Source organism: Oryzias melastigma, linkage group LG15, assembly GCF_002922805.2.
Source record: "Oryzias melastigma strain HK-1 linkage group LG15, ASM292280v2, whole genome shotgun sequence".
Taxonomy (NCBI): domain Eukaryota; kingdom Metazoa; phylum Chordata; class Actinopteri; order Beloniformes; family Adrianichthyidae; genus Oryzias; species Oryzias melastigma.
The window spans coordinates 7,530,201-7,549,927 of record NC_050526.1 but is presented as its reverse complement, the minus strand read 5'-3'; the positions used below and the strand labels follow the sequence as shown (position 1 = coordinate 7,549,927).

The window sequence follows — 19,727 nt, the reverse complement described above, 5'->3', positions numbered from 1 at the left end:
TTTTTCAGTGTGCTCCGTGTGAAGTGCCCTCAAAAGAAGCTCCGCCCTCACCTGCTCTCATGTGTAAACGATGAGGGTTGAGCGTGCGATCGGACTTCTTCCTCTCTGATGCATGAAGCCCTCATGAAATGAAGTAAATGACGTTCTGAAGCCTCGTCATTCTGGCAGCTCGGTTAAGCCGTGAGGGAAGACTATCTTCAGTGGTTCTGTTCTTAACAGAAGCTGTAGACCAACACATTCATTCTTCTTCAGCAAACCAAACGACCGGCCAGAAAAGAAGTGGAATCGTACTGGTGACTTTCAACAAGGTCTTAACCCGGAGAATGTATGATATCTATACGTTTAATTCTCCAGCTGCTCATGAAATCATTATCCAGTGACCTCAGGATTTAACTTCCTCCTCCCATCCAGCAGCTGGCTCAAAGACTGGAGTCAGGGCTGGACGCCTCATCTCCGTGGAATTTAAAATTAGTTTTCCGATCTGCAGCAGATGGGTCACGCAGCAGATAGGTCACCCTGAGTCTCTGTGGACTTTTCCAGCAGATTTTGTGGCTCTCTTTTCTGAGATTTCTCTCATCGAGTTGCAATCATGTTTTGATAGAAATCGTGAAGCTTTTGTTTCATTACTCTGAGTATTCCTACTGCGTGTTAATCAGGTTACCTCTGCTGCTCTTAGAAACCCTCATATGTACTTGTGCGTTATATTTATTTGCCAAAGTGGATGTTTTTTCTTGGAGTCAGTGGTAGGAGCATCAGGAGCTGCTATCGGTGCTGCTGTTATTCCTCAGAACTGATAATGACCGGGCTGCAGAAAAACAAAGTCACGACTCGGAGCTCCAAACTAATGAAAGTGAGGATCTCAGCGGCTGTATTACTAGGAAGGTTTCTTCTTCCTGATTCAGCCTCAGAGGAGGAAACAGAAGGTGGAAGTCCTCATCCTTCATGTCCTTTACATCAGAGGATCGTCCTGCCGTCCAGCAGTCAGGAGCTTCCATCACAGCACAGAGCTCCATGCTGGACAGGTAAGAGGAGCTCAGTCTGTTATGGAACATCCTCCTAGAGCAGGGGTCAGCAGCCGGTTGTGGCTATGGTTGAAGAAAAAAATTGACAAATTGGCGTGCCTCGCCCCTCTTTTACCGCTCGACAAATTTCCTGTTCATCGCCTGTTGAAAATCTGTTCCTGAGTTTGACTCCGTGGCCACATGTGGGAGGAGCTACCAGCTAATGCATTTAGGATGAGCGCTATAAGGAACGTGTCTGTGGATATCTCAATTAGAATGTATGAAGACACAGATGACGTTGAGGAATCAGGTTTATTTATCGTGAAGAGTTCTACAGAAACATCAGTAATCATGTCTGTTTGGGTTTATATGATTATTATTAATAGATTTTCCTGGTACAGGGGGCTGTGTCTGTTTGACAGCCGCTTCCATGGTGTTTCTGTGTCTCTGTGGCTGAGCTTGAATGCATACTGTCTCGTATTAACTTGAGGGGGAAAAAATCAAATAAGGAGACCTTTTCCTTTCTTTTTTTAATGTCTCGATCTGCACCCCACAGCGGCTGTCTGTCTGCCGGCATATGGAGTGAGTGAGCTCCACTGCGGGAGAGAAAGTCACTGAAAACATCACATTTCACTCCCTGCTATTACATTTTCAGCATTGAGATTATCCTGTATGGGGCAAGTGTCTTTTATTTTGAAAGGAAGTCATGTGAACCTAAACTTCCTATTTAGAAAAAAAAATGCAATTTTCTCTTTATGTTTTTGTTTTAGTGATAACATTAAATAAATAACCATAATAGTAACAGTCAAACGTCCTGCTCTTCGCTCTGCCTTGAATGTGGTGAACCCACAACTGATTTTTTTCCTGTATTTCTCCAGACACTGAACAGATTAGATTTTCAGATTTTCACTTGTCTCGATTTAAATCGGTTTAACCCTTTAACATCGGAGCTCCAGTGTTTATGTTCTGTGATTTCCTGAAACTTTTTAATTGTAACACAATAAATCTACTGGAATTATCGTGTTAACGTTTCAAAAGTTAAAGATTTTGTGCTTAAGTGTCACCGGTGTTAAAGGGTTAAAAACCTTTCTGTTGATCCTCAGGAATAAACGGACTCGTTCTATCTCTGTTTGTAGAGAATAAACAGGAAGTCTTCCCGCCGTCTGCTGTTTTGCATAAACCTGCTGGAATTCTGGTGACCGGCAGGTAATGCCTCCATTCATATGCAAAGAGCCAGCGGAGCGCGTTATCACTCCTCTCACCTCTAAATTGTTAACTCTTCTTCCACAGCTGCTCTAATGCATTGAATTGCTAATATATTCTATGAATAAAGGAATAAATCCTTTTTAAAAGTCATCATTTCACTCGGTTGACCAGCTGCTGAGGTGTGCAGATAATGTGGGATGATTGACACTTAATTATTAATAATCTAAAAATAGAATATGCGGCTCTAAAGGAAAAGAAGAGCGTTTCTGATGGAAAACCATCCAGCTTTGATTGATGGCTTAACAAAAGTGGATTCTAATCTCACTCATGGGCCTGTTTTTGACAGACATGTTTCTCTGAAGCTGAAGATGAGGAGAAGCAATAATGATAAAATCCTTTTGTAACTTTGCAAACAAAACCTTTTGTGGAGTGGACTGTGATAAATGATCCCTTCACATGACAGAGCCCTCCTGATTCTCCTGATGGTGCACCCACAGGTTGGGGTTATCGTCTGTCATGCTCGTGTATGGTGCCCCAGGCGAAAGGGGATTTTGCCCTCACCTAACAACACCACCTGTCAGAAACAGACAGACAGCTGGATCCAAGTGCAGCAGGTTTATTTGGCACAGACAGGGCAACAGGCGTGATGCACAGCTAAAAGTCCACAAAGCTAAATCTGGGTCAGGCAGGCAGGGGTCAATCATCAGCATGAGGGCATCAGAGGAAAACCAGAGTGGTCAGAATCCAGGCGAGGGTCAGGGCAGGCAGCAGACAAGGCAGGGTCAGAAGATACAGAAGATCAGGTCAGGATGAGAACGCTCAGAGATGCAGGCAGAGTGGCACAAACAAGACTTCGCAGTGAGCAGAGCTCAGTGCTCAGACTAAATACTGCTGGGAGTGATTACATATGAGAACCAGCTGAGGAGCTCCTGGGAGTGACAGCAGGGGCTGATGGGAAATGTAGTGTGTAGAACCAGGAAGTGCTAGAACTCTGGAGACAGTTCTCGCTGAAGGCCAGAGGGGGGGACGGGGGACTTATTCATGACACCACCACTACCACCATCCTCCACAATAGAAACAACATATCTGTCTGGAATGTGTTACAATGAGTATTTATTTATTTTAATTCTTAAAGCTAAAATAATACCAGTTATGATCATTGCCTCCCTCAGGCGGGACTTGCACTGTGAAGCTTCATGGTTGTGGTCAGGCGTCCTAACGTGGCGCCATTATACAGCCGTTTCTATTTTGCATGGAAGTTTAAGAGAGAAGCATCCGCAGTGTTGAAGGTTCAAAGATTTCTGTTGTTAAAGGTTCAACAGCATATGCGACAAAGCCAACTGCTGGAGGGGGCGCCACTCACAAAATTGCTTGGAAATTCACGTCCCCCATTTTGGACAAAAAAATGACGAATTTAACTGGTGGTCTAGTGCTTTTCTTTCAACATCTTTACATTTGAAATGTCCCGACTTTCCTCTTGACTGGTGGCTAACCGGTTATCTGGTTCAAGCCGCAGATTCTGAGCTGTCCCTGAGGGCTTGAAGTTTTAAAGAAGAACCAACAGCAACAACTCCACAACCACCACCCCCCCTATAGCTCAGGGGTCTGAAACCTTTACCTCTAAAAGAACCATTTGGTCCAGGGTCTTGTACCGAAACTCAACGAGAGCTGCAAAGTTAGAAAAATATTTTTTTTATTTATCTTTTAGTGGCCATTAATTTGTTCCTTTATAAACTATACCTTCAAAATGTTCTCTACAAATGAGTTTTTTACTTTTTTCTTCAACTCCTTTCACTTATGACAATAGCACATTCAGTTCCTTTCAAAATAAAACACATCCTATGTTTAATCAGATCCTCCAGCTGCAGCAGATTTATTTTGATTAAAAAACAAGAAACATGACATTTGCTTTAAATGACTTCTGTGTTGCTTCATCCTCTACTTTTTAATTTATTTTTGCACAAAATGAGTGGTGTGTCAAAAAAAACACTAATGTACAGCCCAGCCATTGGGATTTGGTGCCCCCTCCAACATATGGCGCCCTAGGCAGCCGCCCAGGAACGGCCCTGCTCACATGCTTATCCAGTCTAGAGTGAAGAACTTCAAAAGTAATCTATTACTGTGAAACCAAAACAAACTAAGCTGACTGACCCACATGTTTAAATCTCGCTTCTTAAGAAGGTGTAGTCTGTGGAACACGGCTTTGACTCAGAGTTTTGATGACGGAAAGCTGCGTGGAAAACCACAGCCTACAGGCTTCAGCCCCTAAAGGAAACCGTCCCCGTCGGATCGCTCTTCCCACCATTACAGCCTTCTCCTGGTCCCAGTGCAGAAGGTCCAAACTGTCCTGCTCACAAACTGGGTCAGTGAAAGGTTCGGGCTGGGGGGGGGGGCGGCACCAGCAGCTCAGCTCCAGTCCTCCTGCTGCGTTCCCATTTTTATGAGAGCATGAAATGTCAGGACTCTGGAGTTTCAGGTCAGACTTAGTCAGCACTCCCCCACACATCCCCCTCCCTCCTGCAGCTTACAGCATGTTTGTCTGCATTATGGGATGTTTTAGGCTGAAACCAGACACATTCTTCACCTTCACTTTGTTCCATCATTGAACCTGAACTCCAGTTTTATATTTTGAATCACTTTGAGCAGATTTTTGAACCCAGAAGTTTGCAGATCAGAATTTTTAGGAAAATATATGCTTTTTCCTCACACGCATTCAAAATCCCAACAGTTCTGTTGGTCTTTGAAGTTCACAGCAAACTGATGCACCTCCCTGTCCTTTTAGATGATGAGTTTACTGACTGGAATAATAATCGGATTTCTCAGCACTGCATGTGTGAGGTATTTACTGAAGGAGACTGAGAAGTCAGAAAAAAGAAGCAAACGGAGGATTATTTGGCTGACAGGTGAACTGAAATCCTGCTCACCTGTCGAGCTGTAAAGATGCTGCATCATCCGTCAGATTCTTAGTGACAAGTGGAGATTGGATTTTGATATTCTAGGCTTGTGCCATGAAATCCAAATGTCCCAGTTGAGGAAAGGAGCTGAGTGACTGTAATGAAACCTCTGAAACGTCCCTCCAGCAGAGTGTCCTGGATCATTGCAGGATTTTATTTTCTTTTTGGAGGAAACATTTCTAGAGTAGATAATGATGTATGGTTGCGTTTTTGCTTCTATTGTTTCTATGGATTCAGGAAGTCAGTTAAATGTCAAAAAATTCAAACCTTGATGGAAAACAGCATTCATTTTGAGCTGATCAGCTTCCTCGCCATGGTTTTAGGCGAAGCTGGTCCAGGACTGATTGATGCTCCAGCTGCGTTGCTGCCGTTGTCTGGCGTTCTACACCGGTCCATGTCATGACCCCAGAAATCACGCTGGAGGTTAACACGAGGCCAAAGCTTTACAGCGTGTGTCAAAGTCCAGGCCCGGGGGCCGGATCCGGCCTTCCAGATCATTTTATTGTTAATTATTCATTGATTGTTAATAAATCTTGCATTTATTTCTAACTTACAGCATAAGAGTTAGATATATAGGATTGATAAGAAAGTTTTGCTTTGTATATAAAATCTGTTCATTCTGGAGGTAGAGTTGATCAAACAAGACGTCTTCAGGTCAACAGGATGTAAAAACATATTTTATCATCTATATGAACCTCTGACATCAGTTTATATATTTAACTAATCTAAATTAAATAAATGGTAACTAAATTTTTACAACTTTAAAATGTGTTTTTTTTTCCTTATTTGTTCTATTTCCCCTCTTTGTCCTCATCAGTCTTTCACTGCTGTGTTTTGTTATTTTAGTTTGGATCTTGGTAGTCTTAGTTTACAGGCTTTGTTTATTTGTTTTCTTTAGGTAGTTTTGGTTATGCAGCCATTATCAGGAGCTGCTGACTCTGACGGTCGACATGTCTGGGTCAACAGTCTCTCTGGAGAGATAAAAGATCCACATGTGGATCTGGGCTGCAGGTTGCAGACTCCTGTTCTGGAAGGATTCTCTCCTCTCTGAGTTTAGTTCTGGTCTTGAACCGGACCAGAACTTCTCTGTGTTTGGCAGAAGTTCTTGAGGGCTGGAGGGGGTCTGTTGACTGAAATCCTCCAGATCCAGCTTCGTGACAATGAATGTTTTGGAGAAGTTTGTTCTGACTTGCACTAACACCAATCTTTTCTCTCCCCCCCACCCCCACCCCCACCCCCCCTCTGCAGGTATGCATTGTGCAAAAGAGGGACACTGAGAAGATGTATGCCATGAAGTACATGAACAAGCAGCAGTGCATAGAGAGAGATGAGGTCCGAAACGTCTTTAGAGAGCTTGAGATCCTTCAGGAAATTGAACATGTTTTTTTAGTAAATCTCTGGTGACTATCCCATGTTTTTACACTTTCAGTGTGGTCTGTTGTCGCTCGCCTGCTTTGCCTGTCTGTGCGCTTACTGTGCTCGGCCTCCAGAGCCCCCCCAAACGCATGCTCCCCCCAGGTCTGCTGCAGCCTTTAAATAGATGTTTGGGAGGATTGTTTTCCATCTGCCGCCTGCACGTCTTTGGCACTAACATGTAGGAAATTCTATGGATTGTTTTAGGGATTGTTTAAGATCCGAACATTTCAGAAAGGAAATGTGAAGCATTGTTTCAGAGGAGCGGAACATGTGAGGATGCCGTCCAGGACCGGCCCGGCCGGCGTTTGTTCTGTCAGCACCTCGTCACACACGTACCTCTCCATGAGGTGTGTGGACGAGCCAACACAGTCTCCTTCTCTGACCCGGTTCTGAATGAAGTTAGCTCAGCAAGGAAGATGCTTCCTGGAGAAAAGTTTCTCTCCTCCAACAAACTGAGGCGCTTTAATGAGCGCTGCAGAGGCTCTGTGTGCTTTTTTAAGTCCCTGTGGGAGGACGAGGCCGCCAGAACCTTCTGTGTTCCAGTTTTCCATGTACTGGGCAGCGCCGCATACGGCACTATTTTAGGTGCCCTTCAGTGACAAAAACACTTTATCATTGAAGGTAGGTGGGAATTGAAAGTGTGGCGCCTCCTCTGAACAGGGTCTGTTTCTCTAAAGGCCTTCCCATTTCTGAGCCGCTGTTCTCTTGAAAGAATCAGGCCAAAACAAGGACTTCTTCGTCTGAGCTCCTCTCAACCTCTCTCTAGAACATCCGTTTATGTGGGGCATTTAAGCTCTTCCTGTGAAGGGTTGGAGGTGGTTAGCTGGTCAGTAATTATTTTATTTTAAACCTTTGTAGATAAATCCATGTCAGGACTACACAAAGTCGCGGGTGGAGCGCCACAGGGATCAATGAGCGGTCCAAAACCTTTCTACATTTTTATGAAAATCCTTGAAAATAATAAAATGTTAAATAGCTTTCTTTTGTGGAGGGTAAATAAAAACCAGCTTCAGAAGAGGTTTAGAAGATCTGCTTTCTCATGCATAAAAAGAATGAACACATTTATCAGATAGCTTTGGGAAACTTAGAAGAACTCTGACATGAGGTCCAAAACACGACGAGTTTCATCCACTCAGAGAGGATTCCATCATTTCACTTTAAAAGTTAAAACAAACTATAAAATGTGTTCATCAATTCTCTGAAAGAGGAACAGGAGCTGAACAGAAAAGAGGACATGCTGGTTCTCTGCCAGTTCTTTGTGAGCTGGGAGGTAGGAAGTGATGAAGTCTGCAGCGTGGCTGAGAGGAAGGAGATGCTGGCCGTGGAAGAAGGTGGGCTGAGAAACGAAGTTCTCAAAAACACAGAAAAGCTGTTTTTCTAAGGAGGTGGAAGAAGCTGAGGAGAGCCCTAGTGACTGTGAGTTATGTTTAGATGCTGAGATGATGAAGAGGAGACACACAAGTTTCTTATGAAACACTGAAGTGACCTGATGCTCATGTCTCGGGTTTTGACTGATCACTTCTGCAGTCGGGTGCAGACGTGCACATCGTTCTGATTCTGTGACTCCTCTCGTTCAGTCGGAGCTTCCAGTCAAAGGAGGACGTCGAGGTTTGTTTGCAGTCAGGAAAGACCTATTCATTTTTTATAGGACTTTATGATCATTTTGTCTTTTTATTCAAGAGTTTTCTGTGTTTATTAAATATTTTTAGTTTTTCCTTTGCCCGCCCATATTCTTGGAGGCTTGTAACTTTGAAGCCATCTGTTGGTTTCTGGTCGGTTGGCAGGAGGACGAAGAAAGAAAGCATTGATAGCCACTTGAATTAAGAGAAGGATGACGCTGTTGCAGCGTCCTCACCTGAACCATGTGTAGCAGGTTCAGTATGGTCGGCGATCGGCAAGGAGGGAGATGAGACTGAATTCTGGGCAATGCTTCTTTAATGCCTTAAAACACAGCACAGGAAGACGGGCATTAATGGTGGACACGCCTGCAGCTCCCAGCAGGCACCGCTCATTCCAACTGAGATTTACATTTATACAAGTTTAACAAATGTACAATGTTCACAACATATTTAAACAAGACCAAAAAAATATTCATATACATTACAAGAAAAATAAGAAAATGAAAACACTTCTTTGGAAATAAATAAAACATCTCCCAAATAAAACAGTAAAAGTCATTTTAGAAACAAAATTGCAGAAACCAACCTTAAAACAGCACAGGAAAACGGGCATTAATGGTGGACACGCCTGCAGCTCCCTTCATGATCAAAAGAAAATACCAATATCAAAATTGGTGGTGAAAAAACATGAAAAGAATTAAAAATAAAAGTGAAACATTAAACAGCAGTTTTATAATCAAAAACATTGAAGTCTAACATAAGTTTTATACCAGCTAATTTAAAATATCGGGAGACCACAAAAGACAACTCACCAACTGAGGAAGGAGGGGCTGCTGCACGTGCCAAAGGGAGGGTGTGTCACACCAATTATCTTCCCTGCGCAACAGGTAACAAGGTGGAACTAAAATTACTAAAACAATTACAATATTAAACAAATATACAATACAATGTTACACTGTTTTAACCCAAAATAAAAATCAGTTTAAAATTAAATACTCACTGTAAATAAAGTTTTGAGAATGTTCATTCTAAAAAAAATCAACTCGCTACACATGCAGGGCAGAAGTCAGTCAGATCCTCTATGAGAGCTCAAACAAACTCTAGCCAGTATCTTGTTTGCATAAGCATGCGACTTATGCGACTTAAAAGTGACTATTTTTCTGCAGAAAGAGCAGAGAGGCGCATTAATCAGCCATTCTGCATCACAGCATGTTGTGGCGCTGCACCTGCACTCCACTATAGATGTCTGCCGTATTTAGATGCAGCTTGAGATAACATCTCATCCTGGCAGGTAATGAGCCCGGCCTGAAGAGAGCCGGCTTCCTTTTGTCTTCCTTACTGTAAAACAACAGTTGTTTGGCTGCGTGGGCACAAACCCCCAGAGATCTGACAGTTGCCACATCCATTGGCTTTTCAAACACAGCATTAGGATTTCTGGCATCGGCTTTTGGTCCATTATTAATAGATGTGCGATAGACCAGCTGGGATTTCGAGATCTGCCAATTCTCAAAAGCGAACAATGAAAAAAGCTTTGATAAAGCTTCACAGGAGTGCTTTTGCTGGAGCGCTTCCAGAGGCTGGAAGAAAACTGGAGAATCAGCCAAACTGCTGTCCATGGAAGTAATGAGAGCTCTGAATGCAGAGGAGGAACTTCCGGAAAAAGCAGACTAAGAGGATTTGTGAGAGCGTCTGCGGTTCATACCTGCACTGTCAGAAATGAGGTTCCACTTCTATCCAGTCCTCCTGAATTCTGCTTTTGAAGCGCCGGCTTCAAAGAAGGCATTTGGAAGCAACCCTGCAGAAGCCCACGCAGAATCCCATCAGCTCAGCAAAGGCAGGCTTTTGGGGGGTAATTGGTGCAACCATGGCCTAGAAAGCTGGTGTGGCAGTCCAGGGAGCTCCAGCTAGAGAATGAATGTATGATCGGCTGCAGAAATATGCAGGAATGCACCAAAGAAAACATGCATTTCTTCTGTTGCTCATGTGGCGTTTGTGAGCACAAAGGGCAAAGGTCACCTTCTTCCTGCAAAGGAGGGCTGCAGGCCGAGGACTGACCTGCATCAACGTAAGCACAGCATCGCAACTAGCACTGCCACAAATGACTATTTTAGTAGTCGACTAATTGGGTCATGCGCAAACTGGATGTAAAGCATCTTAACCATCATTAGCTTTAAACTAACTACAAACTAGATATATAGCATCACCTGCAATCATACTAGTGTGAATGCTGGAAGCTGAATTTGGCCACTGAAGATGGTAGTGATGATAGCTGAAGATGTTGAAGCTAATAGCTAGCTAAAATATTAGCTAAATGCCAAAAATAACCTAAAAAACAGATAAAATCCTTTTTTTTGGCCAAAACAGCTAGCATGTAGCTGAAATATTAGCTAAACTCCAAATTAGCCTAAAAACCCTTAATAAATGTCGAAATAGTCCATAAATCTAGCAGAATGCTATTATAACTTTCAACTTTACTACACTCTGACTCCATATAATATAAAGTAAAGATTAATCAACTATTAACTTAGTTAACGACTATTTTAATAGACAATTAGTTGCTGATTAGTCGACTAGTTGTGGCAGCCCTAACCACAACACCCCAAACCTAATCACCAGTCGCGCCATGGGGTCCGGAGGTGCACCCTGATGCGGTGGGGGGCTCCACAGCCCCTTCAGCTTATCCAGACTGGGGGGAGACTGGAACTGGACCCCTTCCTGAGGGACACAGACCAAAAGCAGCGGGGGTGGGAGTGAGCACAGATATGCCCCCCCCCTTTCAGTCTCCATTAGGAATATTGATCTCAGGACTGGATGGATGGAGGCCTTGGGGGTTGTGGAAGGAATCAATCAGCAGTTTTCACAAGCACTGTAATTGGAGGGGGAGGGGGGCATGGATCAACCTACAGACAGGAAGAGTACGGATGTTTGAGTCAAACAGGACCGGGTATGAACAGCTGGTGAGTTGCAGGTCATGACTGACCAGCAGGAAACCGTCAGATGTCGACTGATGCAGGGAAGCTTTGGGAAGAATGCTCACTTTTCTAACGCCTTTGTCTGTCAGCCGGTCCTTCTGCAGAACCTCCAGTTGTGCATTCAAACATCTACACTCTTCTCTGAGCTTCCATGGTTGGAGGAATGTCTCCACACATTTAAGAAGGTTCTTTGTTTCCGTGGGAGTTTTCTTGGTGAAACAGGACGGAGAAAAACAGGAAAACTTCAAATCAAACTTTATTTATAAACAGGCGCTTCTCATACTTTGTTGCAACCTTAGATTTTCAATTTTGAGTTTACACAGTTTACACATTTGTTTATAAATACATTAATAATCTACTATATGATTTGAATATATTCATATTAATCTGATCCAGTTCACATCCTGTAAATGTATCAGTGAAATAATGAGATTGTTAATATCATCCAGTGTTCCATGGATTCTCTAAAGGAGAAGTTCTAACTAAAATGTTCAGATCATTAACATTGGAAACATTGTTCTGCTTCTCCTGGAGGACGTTTCAGTTTGACCACTAGGTGGAGGTCCGCTATAGCATTACACCTTAATATAGAAGAAGAAGAACGAATGAACAAAAAACTGTTTTAGACCAGAAATAGTTACTTTAAAAAACTATTTCCTTACAAGAGTTTTTCAAAATTCATATAAAGATGTTCATTTAGACAGCTATGCATGTTTAGGTTGACCGAGTGTTAGCATTAGCCGTCCTATGGGAAATTCCATCAAACATTAGCATCAAACTAGCAGACTTTAGCTTTATGTGCTAAATAGATTTATATTTTTATGAATGCATTATTGATCTATTAAGCTAAAATCGATCCAAATAGATTTTATCAACCCAGTCGTTCTGATAACACATACAAACCCTAAACACAATAAATACTTATAAAAATATCTTCTTCATGAAACTTAAGATACACTTCAAAGTTCAGCTCTGCCTGGGAGGAGAAAGTTTTACAGATTTTTGTCCCAGTTTCCTGTCTGTTCAGTTGGGAGTTGCTGCAGCAAATGCAAACGGGAATGATCTGCATCTATAGGTGGACATCGCAGGGAAAAGGCCTATGGAAAACTGAGCCAAAACAAATGATGAGTGATGGAGACAGACTCTGGTCTTCAGCTTCACTGATTCAGAGCGTTTTATCTGATCAACTTTCCCGAGAATTTTACTCACAAGTCTCAGTCAAGGCCCGGGGGCCGGATCCGGCCCTCCAGGTAATTCTATCCGGCCCTCCAGATCATTTTATTTTACTGTTATTAATGTCCGATGTTATCTTGTGCTCATTTCTAACTTATGTAATTTTGACAAAATATATTTTTATGGAGAGTAAAATATTAAAAGTTATTTAAGGTTTAATTTGATTTATTCTGGAATAATATTCCTGCCTTTTTATTATTCAGAATTATGTTACAAAGTTACAGTTTAAAATTTTTTTTAAATTGTCATTCTCCTAGTTTTTTTTAACTATTTTGATATTTACTAGATTCTTTAGGCTATTTTGGAGTTTAGCTAATATTTCAGCTACATGCTGTTCTGGCTAATTTAGTCTTTTTTGTTTGTTTGTTTTTTAAGCTAATTTGAAGTTTAGCTATTCTCTCTCTGTCTCCTGCAGTGGAGACAAAGAGAGAACTCTGTCTGTAACCTGAGCTGAGAGACTCTCCCTGAACATGTTCAGCGTTGGTCTGACTAAAACCTCCAGCTCTGTTTTCTCAGGTTTCTGTCCAGACTCCAAAGCAACAGGAGTGACACAAAACACCTGTCAGGAGCATGACTCCGATCCTCAGAAGTTTGGAGCAGAAGTAAGAGATTCTCCTGCAGCCTCGATCTCAAGGATTATTTTGTCCTAAACTGTAAGGCTTTGAAGTTTACTTTAAAAGTGTGACTTTTTTGGGACAAGCCTTTCATAAAGCAGGTCAGCGGAGGTTCTGTGTCTTGAGGTGACGGTCAGAGAGGCAATGCTCAGTCACAGGAGGTCTGTGAGGAGACAGAGACACTGAGTCACGCTGCTCCTCCTCTCTATGTAGGCCATTCAGAGCCAGTCCTGCTCCTCCTCTGCTCTGCTGCCTTTCAGGGCTCGTTTGTCTTTCTGGCCTGATTACTTCAGGCTGCTTCTTGTGCTACTCCCAGCTCCTCCTCGTGGTTCTGGACAGAGCCGCCTGCTCCTCAGGAAGGAATCCTCCCTGCTGCTTTAAGACACATTCAGATGGGATTCAATTAAAACAGTCTTCATTTCAAAGAAGTCTTCAAACATGTTGGCCTTGTTGACTGCATTCCACTCAAAAACACTTAAGGAAACTATGATAAGATGTGTAAAAGCTAACACTTTCTATTCTCCCTGAAAAGGTCCTTTTAGCTCCACGATAACCTGAATGAAAACAGGACTGAGGTTTGAACCGCCAGAGCGGTCCCTGTCAGAGGGTTTCTGAGGAGGCCTTGGAGCGACGCAGCAAACGTCTGTGTTCGTCTTTGAAAGCCGTGTTTGTGTGTCCCTCCAAACACTCCAGGTTATTCAAACTGAGTTTTGTTCGACATAAAAGCCGTCGTATACAAACAGGAACTCCAAGAGGACTGAAATCCTCACAGCTTTATTCATCTGTGAAATGAAAACATTAACATTTGACTCATTTTAATTCAAATGTTTATTCACAAAGTGCTTTTGGTTCTTTGGTTTTAAAGAGAGAATCTTAGGAAAAGTATCAGCATTAGTATTAGTGCCTGTCATGAACCCAGGACGTCTTTCGGAAACATTCTGAAGGGGCTAAAGATGACTGATTACTTCTTTAATGCTTTATTTAGTCTCCATATGCCAAAGTCGAGGGGTCATTCTATCCAGATCATTTTATTTTATTGTTATTAATGACCGGCTGGGACCTTTCTGTGTGGAGTTTGCATGTTCTCCCCGTGCATGCGTGGGTTTTCACCGGGGACTCCGGCTTCCTCCCACCGTCCAAAAACATGCTTCATAGGTTCATTGGTGACTCTAAATTGCCCCTAGGTGTGAATGTGAGAGGGAATGTGTGTGTGATTGAGGCCCTGTGACAGACTGGAGACCTGTCCAGGGTGAACCCCGCCTTCGCCCTTCAGTAGCCGGGATAGGCTCCAGCACCCCCACGACCCCGAAAGGGACAAAGCGGTTAAGAAAATGGATGGATGGATGTTATTAATGACCTGATGTTATCTTGCACTTATTTCTAACTTGTATAATTTTGACAAAATATATTTTTATGGAGAGTAAAATATTGAAAGTTATTTAAAGTTTAAGTTGATTTATTCTGGAATAATATTCCTTCCTTTTTATTATTCATAATTATGTTAAAAAGTTTTGTTTTTAAAGTTTAAAAATTAGCATTCTGTTAGCTTTTTGGACTATTTTGACATTTACTAAGATTTTTAGGTTGTTTTGGAGTGTAACTAATATTTCAGCTTCATACTAGCTGTTTTGACTAACCTACAGTATTTTTTTTTTTTTTTTTTTGCTAATTTGGCATTTAGTTATTATTTTAGCTGGCTATCAGCTTCAGTGTTTCTAACTATCAATTTCAGCATCTTCAGCAACCAAATTCATCTTACAGTATTCACACTAGCATTATCGCAGATAATGCTATATATCTAGTTCATAATTATGTTAAAAAGTTAAAAAGTTACGGTTTTAAAGTTTTAAAAATTTAGTTTAGTGTGTTCAATAAATGTTTATCCTACTCGGCCCGCGACCTAAGGTGTGTTTTAGATTTTGGCCTCTTGTATGACTGAGTTTGACACTCCTGGTTTAGAGCAAACAAATGTTTCCAACAAGTCGTTTCTGCTCTGGTCCCATTTACTTCAGAAGTTTAGTTTTTTGTTTTTCTAATCCTTCAATCCTCCTTTTCTACGTGTCCACTTCTCTTTAAGCAAAGGTCCATACGTGTGCTGTAATCTCTGCTTTTCGAGCTCAGTCTTGAACTTTTTCATCAGAACCACATCAACACATGAAGGTATGGACCGTGCATGAAGACCGCAGCCTTTCTGCCCACAGAGTTGAGCTTAAACCCAAACATCCATCACATCAGAAGCCTCACCGGGTGTTTCATGTCTGAAACTCACATTTGATCCAACAAAAGAAAATCTACAAAAAGCAGAAATGTTTTTCTTCTCCATGACCTTGAAGTCTGTAGTCTGCCGTTGCTGTGGTGACGAGGAGGAAAGGGACACCAGGCAGAACGGCTGCAGGTTCTCTCAGGAGCCGGATGCTCCAGCTGTGGAGGGTCTCCGCAGGAATGGGGGACTGATGCAGGTGACCTGATGCAGACTGTGACAACGAGGGGTCAAAAGGTTCCCACCTGTGCTGGGCATCCACTGGGACGGGGGCAGCCTGGGAACAGCTAGGAGGAAAGAAACAGGACAGGTTGAATCAGCTGACTCCAAACTCCATGACCCCCCAGGGAGGCACAGCACCAGCATAACTGTGGAGGAGGAGCTAAAGCCTTTCCCTCCAATGCAGACACTCACTTCAGGAATCACACAGCTGGGCTGCAGCAGTCCAGGTCTTCATCTTCAGACCCAGACGTTCAACCAGAAAGGAAAACCCCACACTCAAGTTTTCAGACATGTATCGTCTGACGTCTCAAAGCTTTTGGGGTCTCCAGGGAAGGATTTGCTTTAACCCGAGCCGCATGCAGCAGACGGTTGATCCAACAAACCAAGAGAAAGAAAACCCGGATCAAGCAGAAGGTGTGAAGTCAACAGAGTCCGACACAAAATCAGCAAAAGATGGGAAAACCAAGAGGAGCAGAAACAGCTGAAGGAAGGGGGGGTAGAACTGAATGATCTAAACACCAAACGACATAAACCTCAAAACATAACATGCTAAGAATTACAGGCATGTGTCACATGAGCAGCGGGGGGGGGGGAGCCTTCAGCACAACATCCCAGCTTTGATATTTTCATAAACCTGCTGACGCTCAACCACTAGAATTCATTCCCACATTCTATAAGCTCTTTAAATGGCGACCTTATGTAGCCCCACCCACAGCTATGTTTTTCTGAGGTAAAAAGATCGTCTTAGGTCAAAAGTTCTAACGTAATCTTTGGTTTAATTTGATGTAAGTCGACTCAGACGAACAAAAATCCAACTTTCTGATCCTTCAGAAGTGTCGTTAGATCAACTCCGTTTTGATGTGAATCCTTCAAGTTCTCAAAGTAAGGACATCTGAACTCAACAGCAAAGCTCCCATGACTCCACTTTTAGTAATACTTGAGTCACAGTTAGAAATGGTGGAAGTATGAAGAAAACCATGGAAACAGAGGCCCAGGCGAGCCTTAGACTTTCCATGTTTTCCTCGTCCTGTTTTCATAGAACAGGTTGATCCGAGCTTTCTGTTCGGATCACATCTCTCTAGCAAACATGTCCAGACGTGTGGACTCCTCCAGTTGGCAGAAAGTGAGTGAGTTCCTGCTCCTCCTGGGTGTGTTATGAGAGTTTCAGCAGAGCAACCGCACTCTTTTATCACTTAGAGCAGAAGTTCAAGAGCAGATTCAAAAAGAAACTTACTTTCAGTATTCAGTTTTTACCCCAAAACAAGAAAATATTCAACCATGTGTACTCAGAATGAGAAAAACTGTTGAATTTAATGGAGGATTCTACTTTTATTAATGGTGAAAGTATTTAACCCTTCAACACTGGAGCTCCAGTGTTTGTGTTCGTTGATTTACTGTCATTTTTTAATTGTTAAATCAACATAATTCCAGTAGATTTCGAAATCTACTGGAATTATGTTGATTGTGTCAACAATTCAAACATTTGTGTTTGAAGCCCAAAGAGAAGCTGCATGTGGTCTTCTTAGCGTCCTCTGCGGGTTCCTGTGAGCATGCCCGTCCTGAGCTTTGCAGATGCACGTCCTGCATGCGTTCCAGTCCACCAGCTGTTTGCTCGTCGTGTGTCTGGTGTTTGTGGAGCGGGTTCTACCTCTCCTCTCGCTGCTCCCAGGTACTCCTTCCAGGACGAGGAGGACATGTTCATGGTGGTGGACCTGCTGCTGGGTGGAGACCTGCGCTACCACCTGCAGCAGAACGTGCAGTTCAGCGAGGGCGCCGTCAAGCTCTACATCTGTGAGATGACCCTGGCTCTGGACTACCTGCAGAGTCAGCACATCATCCACAGGTGGGTGTGGGACCTGCAGAGATGATTTACACTTTTTCATATTATTTATCAGCAACATCTGTTTAAGAAAGTGGGAAAATGGCAAATTTCACCGGACATTATACCTTCAAAATCTAAGTTCAAAGTGGCTAAAAAGAAAACCCTGATGACCGAGTATTCTAGTAGTATTTAAAGGGGGTCTGCCATGAAAATGTTACTTTTTGATGTATTAAATACATTTTACTGTTCATTCCTCACTATAAAGAACCCCAAAGCAGTATTTTGATCTGTTCATGCATTAAAGAGTAACACCAACCCTCAATTTCTCCACAGATCCAGTGATAACCGGAAAAAAAAAACTTTCATTTTAGATTCAGAATGCGGTACATCTTCCAGATGTGTCCTGTATTGAATAAATTCCAGCTCCAACAGGTGTTAGTTACTTTAGACATGGCCCTCCTTTAAGACATGCCAACCCCCCCCAACCCCCAGTCCGCCACAGAAGCTGCGTGTGTTTGTTTTTTGAACCAGTGTAGTGATGGGCGGGGCTGCTAAAGGCAGATGGTATGTACATCCATCTTTGAAGAAGTTTAGATTATTAGGCGGAGCTTCAGGAATCGAGTCGTTTTACATCCGCATAGGGAAAAACTCACAAAACTAATAACTACTATTTCATAAATAATGTGTTTCTTAGTGACGTCTCAGACGTTCTCTGAGACGCGAAAAGAGTCTCACCACAGATTTGTGCGTAACTGAGGTTTTGTATGTGCGTAAGAGGTGATTCATGCGTAAATTTGAAAGATTTGCGTGAGTCATTAGTTTTAAGCTGTTGTATTTTAATTAGTGCATGAGTAAATTATATATATTTTTTTTATTTTGTAATTTGTGTACTAAAGCACAAAAGGTATTGTATGAGTTACAAATCAAGAATTACAAATCAAGAATTACGCACACAAATCCAAAATTATGCACAAATCAAGAACACATACATAAATCGCGGTGAAGCTTATTTCTCTCCATAAATTAACACTCAGCTCATCAAACCCATAAATTAACCCAAAGAACAGGGGGGGGGGGTAAATCTTTTGTTCATAGCGAAGGTTCCCAAAGGAACGGTGAACTCACTACAGATGAAGATCATTCCATCATTTTGGTTAAAAAGCAACAGAGATGTTGTCCATTTTGTTGGTGGTTTGATCCAGAAAGGTTCTGCTGGACTCTGTTCAGGTTGATGACATTCTCCCTAAAGCAGTGCGGGACTTTTGATCAGCTAACATGGTGCAGTGACCTGAAGAGTTCAGGAATTTACCTCCAGAATGTCTTTCTACATCCGATTTACTGGTTTTCACACAAACTTTTTCCTTTTTTGCTGGTTTTTCTGCCTTTGCCGCATGTTCTTGAATACCTGCGGACTGTTGTTTGCTTTGTCACGGTTGATGGTTGTGCGTTTCCTCTGGTGTCATCAGGATCAGTGTTTCTCAGAGGACAAACCCAGAGCAGACTCTCTCTCTCTTCACTTCTTGTCTTAAAATCTTCCTACATTTGAGGAGACACGGCTCAGGCTTCCATCAGATTTGTGTTCTGGGCCTTTTGTTCAGCTGTTTCTGACCGCCTGCTTCAGTCGCTCAGCTCACTTTGCTCAAGAGGTCTGCAGGTTTGAGCCCACATGAGCAGAACCCTGCAGTGGACCCCCTCCAGCCTGGCATGGTTAGAGCTCAGAAGCATCAGCAGGACGTTGGTTTGGTTTTCCTGACGTTTGCTGTGCTGATCAGAGCTCAGAACTCTTCAAAAGTTCTGGAACTGGAGTTTTCCAAACCGTTCCTCAGGTGCAGGATAAAAGAGGAATCTTTTAGGCAGATGTGAACAAGAATGAACATCCGGTAACATAATCCACTGGTTCATGAGTGTTTCTCATTCAAATGTTGAACAGATTTTTAACATTTAGATAATTCTGCTCAGTCACTCTTCAATCCTGATGACTACAGCCGCTTCCAAACCCTGGTCCTCAGGGAACGTTGTCCGGCGTTTCTTCAATCCTGCCCTGCTCAAACACACCTGCCTGTGATGAGCTGAGTGCTCAAGCAGGACAACATGAAGATATCGTACAATCAGACGTAAAGACCAGGGAATCTGTTCTACACTCATCACATAATCAGTGAAATCTGTTCTCAGTCTGGACAAAGAATACAGTTAAAAAATATAAAATGTGATGTTAAAATTCTTCCTGAAAGCATCAAAAGACAGGAGTCTCTGATTCCATGATTTAAATGAACAAAAACACTTTTTCTTTGTTTTTCTCTAATCTTTTCCTCACATCACTGCCCCCACAGGCAGTGGCTGGAACTGCTGGTTCTTCTTGAGCTGTTGCCCTATTTCCTCCTGACTCCTGATGTTTAGATAGACGTAGT

The 19,727-nt window shown here is 42.5% G+C and overlaps 1 protein-coding gene across 2 annotated transcripts in view; it reads left to right on the top strand.

Annotated features, from left to right (window-relative positions):
- LOC112161680 (serine/threonine-protein kinase 32C) overlaps positions 1-19,727 on the top strand; it is an 89,601-nt gene that overhangs the window by 52,768 nt on the left and 17,106 nt on the right. For both annotated transcript variants that reach the window (XM_024297020.2, XM_024297019.2), the window contains 2 exons: positions 6,410-6,561; positions 17,167-17,340. In XM_024297020.2, the coding sequence (XP_024152788.2) occupies positions 6,410-6,561; positions 17,167-17,340 (326 nt within the window). The remainder of the gene's footprint in view (positions 1-6,409; positions 6,562-17,166; positions 17,341-19,727) is intronic.